Raw genomic sequence first — 11,930 nt, forward strand, 5'->3', positions numbered from 1 at the left:
ACTACCTATTCCTCCAATCTTTAAAAATCCCTTTCAAAGCAGCAAGGAAAAACCAACAAGCTCTTCAAATACACAGATGAGAAATAACCCAGCTTCCACTCTGTATAAGCTGTGTGACCTTGAACAAGCTACTCACCCTCTCTGGGCCTCAGCTGTCCTATCTGTAAGATGGAGATAATAATAGTACCAACTGTAACTTGTTCTAAGATTAAAATGAGCTAATATATATAAAATACTGAATAGTACCTGCCACATAGTAAGTGCTTTCAACAACCACTGCTCTTGTTGCTATTACTCAGCAATAATACTATGACAGAGCCATTCCTGAAGGATTTCTCTGAATAAAACTAAAGTATAGACTATTACATATGATAAAAGGAAAACCTGAAAAAACCTTAAATGTCCACTAGCAAAAATATAAAAAATTAAAAGATGGTACTTTAAGTTAATTCAAAATTTCTCCACTAAAGAAAATATCATAAAACTAAATTATGAATGAAAATTTAAAGAAGACTGCAAAAAAATAATAAGTTAAATTTTAGGGGTGAGTTTAAAATTTTTCACAGATACTAAAAAAAAACTTCTGTTTTAAATTTTAAGACATCACCAGGTCTTTCAGTGAATTTTTTGTATAAGAAAAAATTCAATGTTACTCTTTTACCTAAATTGCCCAGAGCTCTGCTGAAATGCACATTATCTGACAACAGCTTGGGCATCTGGCTCCATCTCCTGGCCAAAATAAACACAGCAGTTTTCTTAAAACAAAATACTCACGCAGCATCAGTTTGCAGAGGATTCAGGTACCGTCCTTGCTCCAAGTTTAACCTATAAACTTCAGAGCTGCAAAACAATTAATAAAGTTAAAAATCCATTAAATGACAATGAACTTTTCTTCAACTAAATATAATTTTTCAAAATATGTGTCTCTCAAAAAGCATCACTTCCCTTTGTAAAACTGGTAACAAGAATGCATTCTAAACCTAAAATTAAATTATCTCGTTTATGAGTCTATTCATGCATAAAAGTGATTTAAACCACCCATGTGCCAAGGAAATATTATGAAGTAATTAAGTAGAATATTATTTACAAACAACACAGAAAATACAGGATCCAAAATGTATCTATAAGTGTATATAAGAAAAGACTACACGGAAATAACAAAATATTAATAAGGGTTTCCTCTGGGTGGCATAATCATGGGTAATTCTTTTCCTCTTTATACTTTATTTTTTCCCAATTTTCTAAAATGGGTATGTATTATTTTTATAAAGAAGGCAGTATTTAAGAATAAAAAGTTTTAAAATGCACGCAATGAGGCTAAGATACTGACTTCACACCATCGTTACCCTATTAGGTTACCCACGTATCTCCAGATTTATACCACCACGCTATTATAAATCAATGATGTAATTCCTAAATGAGCCAATCACTTTGGAACAACATCCTTTGAGCAACCAAAAGGCAGGGATAATAATGTCTGACTCTTCTCTTAATCCCTCTCCTCTATTTTAAAAACAGAAGTTGCTTGGGGAAGTTGAAAGGAAAAAACAAGGGGTGATTAGACCAATACCTTGCGCCAACAAAGTACAAGTCACAGGATGGATAATGGTAAGAGAAATCTCTCCCGAACTTTGGTATTCTGGTTTTATAGTAGAAACCTGATTGTGAATGAAATTCAATGTATCTATCATTATGTAAGAACACAATCTGAAAATGAAAAAAGAAAAGTTTGTTTGCTTAGGATTCTAGGTAAAGTGTTTATTTCATCATCATCATTACAATTGGCAAAGCAAGAAGAATTCTGTTCTCTCACCCTCCTTCTTTCTCTGTATAAACACACATGTGGATACATACAACTCACCGTCATGATTAAGGAATGTGTTTAACAATCAAACCTCTCCATTATTTACTTAATACCTTCCTGCATTCTAGGTAGTTCTGGTTTTTTTTTTTTTTTTTTTTGCAAGTCTTACCTTCTAACCAAAAAGACTTAGAACAAATGCCCTTCATTTGTCTGGCACAAGCACTTTATAATGCAGGGCACTGCTCAGAAACTTCAATGAGTAATTTTCTATTTACTTAAGAGCACATTTTAATAATCTCACAATTATTACACAAGGTTTGATAAACACCTTGTATAAATTTGATTTTAATGTATTACAAAGGTATCTGAAAATCTGCAAATGGTATTTAAAAGCAAAGTTATCAATATCTAGAGAAAATACATAATAAAATTACATGTCCCAAAACAGATGATAAACGGCTACAATAGGCAGAAGGATAAACTGTACTCCACAGCTTCCAGAATTGAAGACAATACATAAAGCACGTCAGCTCTGAAAATTCAGTTCTCTTTCAAGATGACGTATGACATCACTAAAAATTTTTCATTTCAAACTGGGTAAGACACTTTACAGACAATCCTGTAACTGTTGAAAACTACCACAGGAGTTGAAAGATACACTAAAGGCACCAAAACAGAAAGAAAAGAAAATGTATATATATTAGCTGTGTCTCGAACTGTTTCACAATATGCCACAACCACTTATTTGCAGGGTTAAGGAAATTAAGCATACAACACTTTATTTTTCTTTTCACATATGAATAAGAAAATGAAAGCATCCTGGCAAATAACCCTAGTTTAAATGCAATAGTGAAAATCACATATCTAGAATGTAAGATGGTCTAAAAAGATGACTGCTACCAATTCTTAAAAATATAATTAAGGCTTCATTCATACATGCTATGGAAAATTTATTTTGATATTAGACTGGCCAAAGGCTGCATCTATCACTATTATCACAAACATATGACAAACTAAAAATATATTCATAAAATAAATGATAGGTTTTATTTCACTATACAGTCATTTTTAACAATGGGATCATCATAAAAATACATATCATAAAAATAAATTCCACTCATTCATTTCTTGAGCATATGACAGTACAAACCAATGTGATAAAGCATACCTTTGAATAGTCATCAGACAAAGTTTCAAAGGTGACAACTGTAAAATAAGAAACAGTAAGAAAAAATACAATTATCAATTCATGTTTTTAATAAAAACACAGACTTGAAGCAAAGATTCTAATTCAACACAAATACTATGTACAAATGCTGGATTTTTCTTTCTTTTTTGTCCCTACATAAAACAAGAAAAAATTGCCAAATGATATTGTCCCCAAAACACCAAACGGAAAATTGAAAGTTTTATAATTTCTTAATATAGATCAATTATTGTTTCTGAAGCAAATAACAGATAAATTCAAAAAACATAATGACTTCTAAACTCTGCTACAGTTTTTCCGAGATGTTCAAAGTAAAACAGCAGATATTAAAAACACAAAAATTATTGCTTTAAAAAAAGATAAACAGTTACTAATTCATAACATACATGTTAAACAAAAGTAGAGTGCAAACAGTTACGATTAGCGGCACATGGAGCCTGTACTGATTTTAGAAAGAGAGAAACAAGTTAGGAGGACACGTATCCCATTAACTTCTTCCCTCCATCTCAAACGTGAGGCCACCTGAAAGTACCTGAGCCTCCCCCTTTCAACCTGCTCCCTGTGCCAGGCACAATTCTAAGAATGACTCCCACTGACCTTCCCCTTTGTACGGTCCCCTTCTCTGGAGAGTGTGGGCGGACCTGGTGAATGTGATGAGACACCACTCCTGTGATTACATCACATTATACAGCAAAGGAGAGATTTATAATCACATGAGCCTTTTAAAAGCAGTTTTCTCTGGCTGGTGGGAGAAGGGAAAATCCGAGAGATTCAGAGCACAAGAAGGATCCCGTGAGCTGTTGCTGGCTTGAAGGAGGAGGGCACCAGGTGAGGAGGAAGGCAGGTAGCCTCTAAAGCTGGGTGGTCCCAGGCTGACAGTCAGCAGCAAACAGGACCCTAGTCTGACAACCACAACAAACTCTGCATTCTGCCAACAATTTGAACTTGAAAAAAGAACCTGCCCAGGGGCCCTAGAAGAGTCCCAAATGGCTGACACCTCCAGTTCAGCCCTGAGCACAGAATGCAGCAGAGCCTGGGTGGACTTCACGTACAGAGCTATGAGCTAATAAATGGATTTTTTTAACCTGAGCATTATGGTAATTTGTTACACATCAAAGAAAACTAATACACAACCTATTCACATTTTAAAAAGCAGAGAAGCAATCAAATATAAAAACTATTTTCATGAATTCGAATTTAACCTCTTACCTTCTGAATCTAAACACCTTTCAAACTTCAAGGATAGTTGATAGGTGTCATAACATCGAACCCGAGGTTTATATGTTCCTGTAAAAAAAGTTACATGATGTAAAACCTAAAGAACATACTTTCCGCTATCAACACCCTGCCGATATGCTGAGTATACTTTTTGTTTAGAGGTGAGCAGGATTCATTATACACATATGGAACAAAAAGAATTTAAAAGAAGCCCTCCCCAGAGGTTTTTCTTATGCTTTTTCTAAGCAAGTAATAGAAAATGAAACACAAATTACTAATAATCTTCACAAATAATTTAACAAAGGAGATTAAAACAATAAAACAGTTTTTGTCCATCAAATGGCAAAGATGAAAAGATGGTTAATATCCGCACTGTGGTGGAGGCGCAAAAAAAGTTCTACTCTCATACACTGGTGATTAGTATAAATTTTTAAAAATTCTTTGGAACACAATCTGGCAATCTCTTTAAATATGTGATGTTTATACACCTTAAACCTGTATTTCAACTTATACAAATTTATTCTACAGAAACACACCCACAAGTGTACCAAAGACATGAAGAATGTTCACTGCAGTATTGTTTACAAATGGCCAAAAACTGAAAGCTAATGAAATGTCCACTAATAGGGCAATGGTTAAATGGATGATGGTAAATCATTCTATAGCTCATAAAGAGGATGACGCAGACCTATAACCACTGATATGGAAAGCTGCCAAAATGTATTACAAAGTGAAAGGGAGACTGAGTGCAGTGAGCACGGGTGAGCTCTGCAAAGTACTGCTTCTAATGTGCCCCCACGTCTGTCAGACTCAGCAGTGGCAACACTCATACCCTGCACAGAAAAAGCAAAGGAATAAGCAGTGACTTCTTTTATCGCAGTGAAGTGCAATCTTAGGGCCTTTCACATTTTATCTTACATATTTCTATAATGTTTGTATTTTTTTTTAAGTTTATCTTGTTTGCAATCAGGAAAGGACTGATCTTTAAAGCTAGAAAGCATACTTTTAAAAGAAAGGAATGAAGAAGTTCTATGTTTACTGCCATGGATCAAAGCCCCAAGATCTCATTTAAAAATAGTATACAGTATACATATACACATATATTCTATATACAGTAGATATAATATATAATTATATTATATACATATTATATATATAATCTATATTCTGAACATAAAACTGGAGGCTAAGAAATGTGCTAGTGTGAGTAATGAGACAACCACTGACACAGAACAAAAGAGACTGGCACATTGATGTATAAAAGTTCTGTCAAATAAGAAAGTGCTTAGAAAACAGATATAGATGGATAATGATAAGCCAGCAAAAAAAATGTATGTAGACAATACACAGGATATAAGTATCAAAATCACAACCAAAAAAGGTTGAGTAAATGCTCCTCTAAATTGTAATACATTAAAAGTTCCCTATATTTTGTGGCTTTCTGATGCAGATGAATACTGTTAACATAAAATATTAGTGATACAAAAAATATTAGTACACAATAGAGAAAATCATTATGATAAAAGTGACCTTTCCTGGAATTCTCATTCATTGTTGGTGGGAGTATAAAATGATCTGACCACCTTGGAAAAACATCTGGCAATTTGTTATCAAACTAAATATACACCTTCCCTATGACAGAGCAACGTCCTCAAAACACACTTGTACAAGATTGTTCATAATGCCTTACCAATAACAGCCAGAATAGGAAGACAGCCCAGATGTTCATCAAATGAACATTAAATAAACAAAGTGTGGCATATTCCTGTAAGGAAATGCTATTTGGTAATTTTAAAAAAAGAACAAACTACTAACACATATAAGGACATGAATGAACCTCAAACACGAACTCCTAAGTGAAGTAAGTCTTACACAAAAAGAATACATAGTGTGTGACTGCATTTACATAAAGTTCTAAAACCAGCTACACTTATCTGTAGTGAAAAAATAAATCGCCGCAGTGGCTGGCTATGTATGGGTGTGAGCAGGGACTGACTGTGAGGGGCATGAAGGAGATTTCTGGGTGAAAGGAATGTTTTGCATTCTGGAGGGGTTTGGGCTACACAAGTGGATGCATTTGTTCAAACTCATCAAAGGAAATACTTTAAATCAGTGCATTCCACTGTATGTAAATTTATCCTATAAAAAAAAAGAACCATAAACAAATACTAAACTCTGGTTAATGATGTTCATGCTGAGGTATTTCAGGGTGAAATATACTAATATCTGCAATGTACTCTGAAATGCATCAAAAAAACCAGAATGGATTGATGGACGGCAGAGAGATGGATAGACAGATACATGATAAAGCAAATACAGAAAACTACTGAAGAATCTAGGAGGTAAGTAAATGGTCTTTCACTCTACAATTTTTTCAATATTTCCACATGTTTAAAAAATGTTAATAATCAAACATTAGGGTAATTTTTAAAAAATGATCTTTCCCACCACAGCATTTCCTGCTATGAAATGTATGTATATCATAATCAAAAAGATGCTTACCGGTGGCTAAAATATACTGTCCATCTTTTGACACCTTAATAGTGGTACAAACAGTAGGCATTTCAAAATCCTGAATAAGTTCAATTCTTCTACGGACATCTACAAAGAAAGAAAATAAGTAACTGGTTTAACTATCAGGTGCTTATTCTGTATCACAGGAAGACGAAGTATTCAGAGCAGTCACTACAAACAGGTCAACAATGTCCCAGTGCTTCCAAGCCTTGGGAAAGCACACAACACAGCCCCGCTCACTACACAGTGACGTTTTCTCTTAGCTCATACATTATTTTTCTAAACTATTTTACTTTTTACTTTTCAAAAAGGAAAAAGTATCATCTTTAACTGAAAAAACAAATGCCCATAGAAGTGCATCAAACATCCAGTTTTAAGCCCTGGATAAAGAGAGACCAGAATAAACATTAAACCACTATTGTTATCCAATTATGTCTAAGACAAAAATCTTTATCACTTTTTTCTCCTAAATAATAACAAGTTTTGGAGGGGAGAGGGTATAGTTCAGTGGTAGAGTGCATGCCTAACATGCACAAGGTCGTGGGTTCAACCCCCAGCACCATCATTAAAAATTAAAAAAAAAAAAGAAGTTTAAACCTTTAAAATCTTAAGTTTATATAAGCAAATGCTACCAAGCTGACTTCTGCCTAATTTTGGCAGCACTGGTCTGCAGCCAAGAGGATCCAGGCTAGAAGAAGACTTGGAACAATCTGTCTGGGATCAAAACACCACAACGTACTCTCACAAAAACTGGTTCCCTGCAACAAGAAAGTGCAGGTTCTTGCTGGTTGCTATTCTAACAATGTGCCCATTGCAAGGGCTGTTTATCACTCTATGACACATTATTGCCTTGTTCATTCAATCCGTTAAGATTCAAACCAATTGAGCAGGAATGGCCTACTCAATTTGGAAGACATGACAATTTTGAGATGGGTTAGAACAGTCAGTGATTAATTTTTTCCATCAAATAATCTGAATCTGTTTTCTCACACTAGAACACTGAAGTAGAATGAGAGAATCAGTAGAAATCAAAATGAGTAAGCACTGCTAAAACAAGTGTTTTCCTTCAATTTAAAGTTTTAATTATCTAATTTTACTACTATATAAAGCACTTTTCCAAGATGTTTGCTTTGGGGTATTTATCTCACATCCAGACGCTTTAATATCTAAGGTCTTTGATTTTTAGAAAATAATTTGGACAAAATATATGGGAAGCTAAGTCAGCTTTCATATATGACAAATTGTAATAGAGAAAGTTGAATGAAATTTGTCCAAAATGATTTAAGTTAAAAACTAATCTTACAAACCTATCTTCCTTGCTATCATAACTTAAAGAATCAAAATCTTCTACAATGATCTTCTTTTGTTCATGTTCACATGTCTTCTATGTAAAATTACTTTGTTCAGAAAGAAAATGTTCATTGTCTTTATATCTCAAAAACTGACAAGTAGATTTAACAGATGGACAAAGATTTTGATACACTAGGAAACAAAGCAAGCATGGAACCATTAAGAGAGACAGTCCTTCTAGGACCTCTTGCATTCCGGCACATCTCGCTAGGTACAGCAAGACTGCAAGTCCTGGCTACTCCCTAACCTGACCATTTCTCAGGGAATTTATGCAGCTGGGAACCTTGACAGGTGAGCCTTCTCTAGACAAAAACCAGGCCTGCTTACTGCTTGCTTTAAAGGCAGTGACTTCCCGAGTTCAGTGGTCCTCAGTTGCAACACAAGCCCACTGCATGCAGGGCATCCACCTGGGCCACACCGAGTACTGCCATGGAACTCAGGGCAAGGGGAGCTAAGAGAAGAATGCTAGGACTCATGCCATTTGCTGTGCATGTAATGTAGTCCCTGTCTCTGACCCGTGAGTCTTAAGTTTTCTGCTATTATCCATGAAACAGTAACAGGCCACTATTACCTTTATGTAAGTAGGTAAAATTAAACACTACACCCACAGGACTGTATCAACCACAACAGAACATTTCCTGAGAAGGAAAAGAGCAAAAGTTTATTTTCTACTATATTAATTCCACTGCATCTTTGTAAGCTTTCACTAAATATGGTAACAATAAATGAGTTAAAAGCAGTATAATACAGACCACAAACGTAGCTGAAATGAAAAAAAATAATACTCACCAACATCTTTCTTCTGCAGGGCTCTCTTCTTCCTGTCAGAAAGCCACTTAAGGAAAATGAAGAGACTTTATTTTCAAACATATTTACTCGCACTGTTTTTCTGCTTACAAAAATAACACATGCTTATATTAAAAAAATTGAAAGCTTACAGGAATATACAGCATAGAAAATGAAAATACTCTCTATATAATCCTAATCCTACTGTTAATGTATCCTGGTATACGGATTTTTTTTTGGTATATATTTATATATACTAGACAATAAATTTTTAGAACTATTATGTTTTGCACGAGAGAAAACTAGTTCATCTGATCAATCTAAGGGAAAGCAGTAAGCCTCAAATATTATGGGTTATAATTAATAGATGTAACAACTGTATTTAACTGAAACTTTAAAAAGCAAAACATTAAATGGAGAAAGTTTCTTTAAAAATATATTTTTTACAAAAAATAGAACCAGATAAATAACTAACCAAATAGCTGACACTTGATAATAAAAAAATGAAACTTTTAAAAGTCATATTCACTGATACCAGATTTTGTTCTGTAATTACCTCATTTTAGCTAGCAGGAAGTCCACTGCCTGAACAGGTGCCAATGATGAAGCACTAAACAACTATGATTACCTTAAAGCAAGGATTCTCAACCTCAATTTTGCCCCCAAAGGGCACCTGGCAATTCTTAAATACATATTTTGTTGCCACAACAGAGAGGGGTGGGTGCTCCTGGCATCTGAGCACATCATTGCTACAACCATGCCTCTTCTGTTTCTCCAGTGTGCCAAGTGCATTCCCACTGTGGGCCATTTACACTTTCTGTTCTCTCAGCACTGAAACTCTTCCTTTCCCTGTATCTTCACATGACTGGCTCCTTGTCATCATCCAAGTTTCTGCTCAAATGTCACCTCTGGTAGAGAGGCCTTCCCTGAAGGCTTCAGTCCAAACACTTTCTCTGAACACTTCATCCACAACAGCTCTCATAGACACTTGGCACTCAAAGCACTTATCGGTATCCGAAGTTCTTCTACTTGCTTATTTATTATTCTTTTCCCCAACAGGGACCCTTATCTGACATGTTCATCATGTATCCAACACAGAACCGGCTGCCTGCGTGCATTCACTTCTGAGCAAATGCGAGCATGAAAGTACTAAAATGAGAAAGATCCTGTTGTGTGACAAACAGCTGGAGAACAAGGAGTTGCCTAAATTGAATTCTGAGAAGAACTTAATCATGGCTCCAAAGCTTTTTAGAGTCAGACACAAGGAAGAGTTACATTTATTCTGATTCCCTAGAGCAGGACTCAGACCCACACCAGCATGCAAGAAAGCGGCATGTTTTAAATCAACGATCTCACAGGTAGTCTCAAAACGTAAATGAGCTTCCGCAAAGTTTCCTCTCAAGGGCAGTGCTTCGAGAGTGGCCTGACTGACTGTCGTTAATAAGAAATAAAATCCAAGCTTCAGAGCCTATGTGTCTGACAGTGGACAAGTCACCCTTCCCCTCGCTGGATCCTTTGCATACTTTAAACATGAAAAGATTGGAAGAGAATCAGTGATTTTCCAAGCATCTTCCAATTCTGACGTCCTAAGACTCCACGAAATCAAGTTAAGTTCAGCAAGGTTCAAAAATACTGCCGTCTACACCATAAATTTAGCAGACTCAAAGTACGCATTTCTCTTCACTGCTGTATTTCCAGAAATTAGCATATAACAGGAATTCAATAAACAGCTGATAAGGGGGCATTAAAACGGGAGATAAATATCTGCCATCCAATCTGTCCACGTTTTCCTCCTCGGTGTGGCAGTAGCTGTGAACATCCATAAAGACCCAAAGGAACACCTCTTCTCTTCTAGAGAAACTTAGCCAAAAAAAGTTCAAGCAAAGTTCATAGACTCTGGTCACCTCCTAGGCCTAGCTTCTGCCGAGGTGACAGAAATGTCCTCGTCTCCCAGCACCGACCAGCTCCGCCGGGCACCGTCACTCGCCTGCGGGCCTCCCCAAGTCTGAGGCCGGCGCGGGCCCAGTTGAAACAAGCCCGGGACAGGGCCGAGGAGAGGGGCGGTTGCCCGGCGAGGAGAAGGACTCACCTCGGGAAGGGACTTGCCGCAGCTGAGACTGTAAATCTTAACCTCGTTGAGGCTGGAGACCTGCATGGCGGCGGCGCCGAGGGTCGGAGACCCCTGCTTCAGTCCAGGACCCTCTCCCCGCAGCGCACGCCAGCATCAGAAACCAAGCGCTTTCATGGGCGCCGCGGCGGCGTGGGGCGCAGATTGATGACGCACTTCCGGGCGCGGGAAAAGCGCCGGTCCCGGAAGAGGGAAAGTGGCTGAGCTAGGGAAGAGCAGCGGTTGGAAGGAAAGCCTTTGAGGCTCAGGGAGGTAGAGAGGCCGGGGGGCCACCTTAATATGGAGGACAGCCAAAAACTTCTCTCCCTCTTCTCAACAGGGAGGGTCAGGAAGCCCTTAGGTCCGGTGCCTGGGTCTTTCGGACGGAAAGGCTCCCGACCCAGGGAGGGCGGTGTTGGATGAGCTGAACCAGGTCCTTGGGAGCTCCGTCAGGGAACCTATGGAGAGAGTGTGGCCTTTGAGCGAATTCAGAATGAAAGTGTATTCCTTTCTCGCCAGTGTTTCTGCTACATTACATTAGAAATAAATATTTTAAAAATTTGGTGTATTAAATGGTATTTTTCACCTGGATTTGTTTGAGGTTCATCCTGTAGGGAACCCAAATCTGCCACCCCAAAATGTCTCTTTGGCATGCAGATTATTTTGAGGTAAAAACAGGTCCAAAAGACTGAGGAGAAACTTTGGCCTTCCCCTTGACTGCCTAAAGGAATGTAGATAGAAGACCTGTTCTAGAAGGGAGCTGTCACCATAGATAGCTATAGTATGAACTAGGTGTGGTAGACAGGAACCCAGCAAAATCTGTTAAAATTCCTCTCTCTGTCCCATTGCCTATGCAAGGCCCAGAGCTAGCAGTTGTTTACCAAGCATTTGCTTTTTCTTTTTCATCACATGTAATAAGGCTATGTATTACTTTTTGAAGCTGT

General features: G+C 37.1%; 1 protein-coding gene across 2 annotated transcripts in view; it reads right to left on the reverse strand.

The window, feature by feature from the left end:
• The window catches only part of NOL10 (nucleolar protein 10), an 85,871-nt gene extending 74,716 nt beyond the window's left edge, over positions 1–11,155 (reverse strand). Inside the window, exons 1-7 of one of the 2 annotated variants that reach the window (XM_006191857.3) lie at positions 10,969–11,155; positions 8,883–8,928; positions 6,732–6,830; positions 4,221–4,298; positions 2,973–3,010; positions 1,571–1,707; positions 775–840 (exon numbers count right to left, since the gene is read on the reverse strand). In XM_006191857.3, the coding sequence (XP_006191919.1) occupies positions 775–840; positions 1,571–1,707; positions 2,973–3,010; positions 4,221–4,298; positions 6,732–6,830; positions 8,883–8,928; positions 10,969–11,034 (530 nt within the window). In that variant the 5' untranslated portion in view covers positions 11,035–11,155. The remainder of the gene's footprint in view (positions 1–774; positions 841–1,570; positions 1,708–2,972; positions 3,011–4,220; positions 4,299–6,731; positions 6,831–8,882; positions 8,929–10,968) is intronic. The other variant, XM_032497023.1, reaches the window with a different exon arrangement.
• Positions 11,156–11,930: the final 775 nt, after the last annotated feature.

Source organism: Camelus ferus, chromosome 15 (genome assembly GCF_009834535.1).
Source record: "Camelus ferus isolate YT-003-E chromosome 15, BCGSAC_Cfer_1.0, whole genome shotgun sequence".
NCBI classification, from domain to species: domain Eukaryota; kingdom Metazoa; phylum Chordata; class Mammalia; order Artiodactyla; family Camelidae; genus Camelus; species Camelus ferus.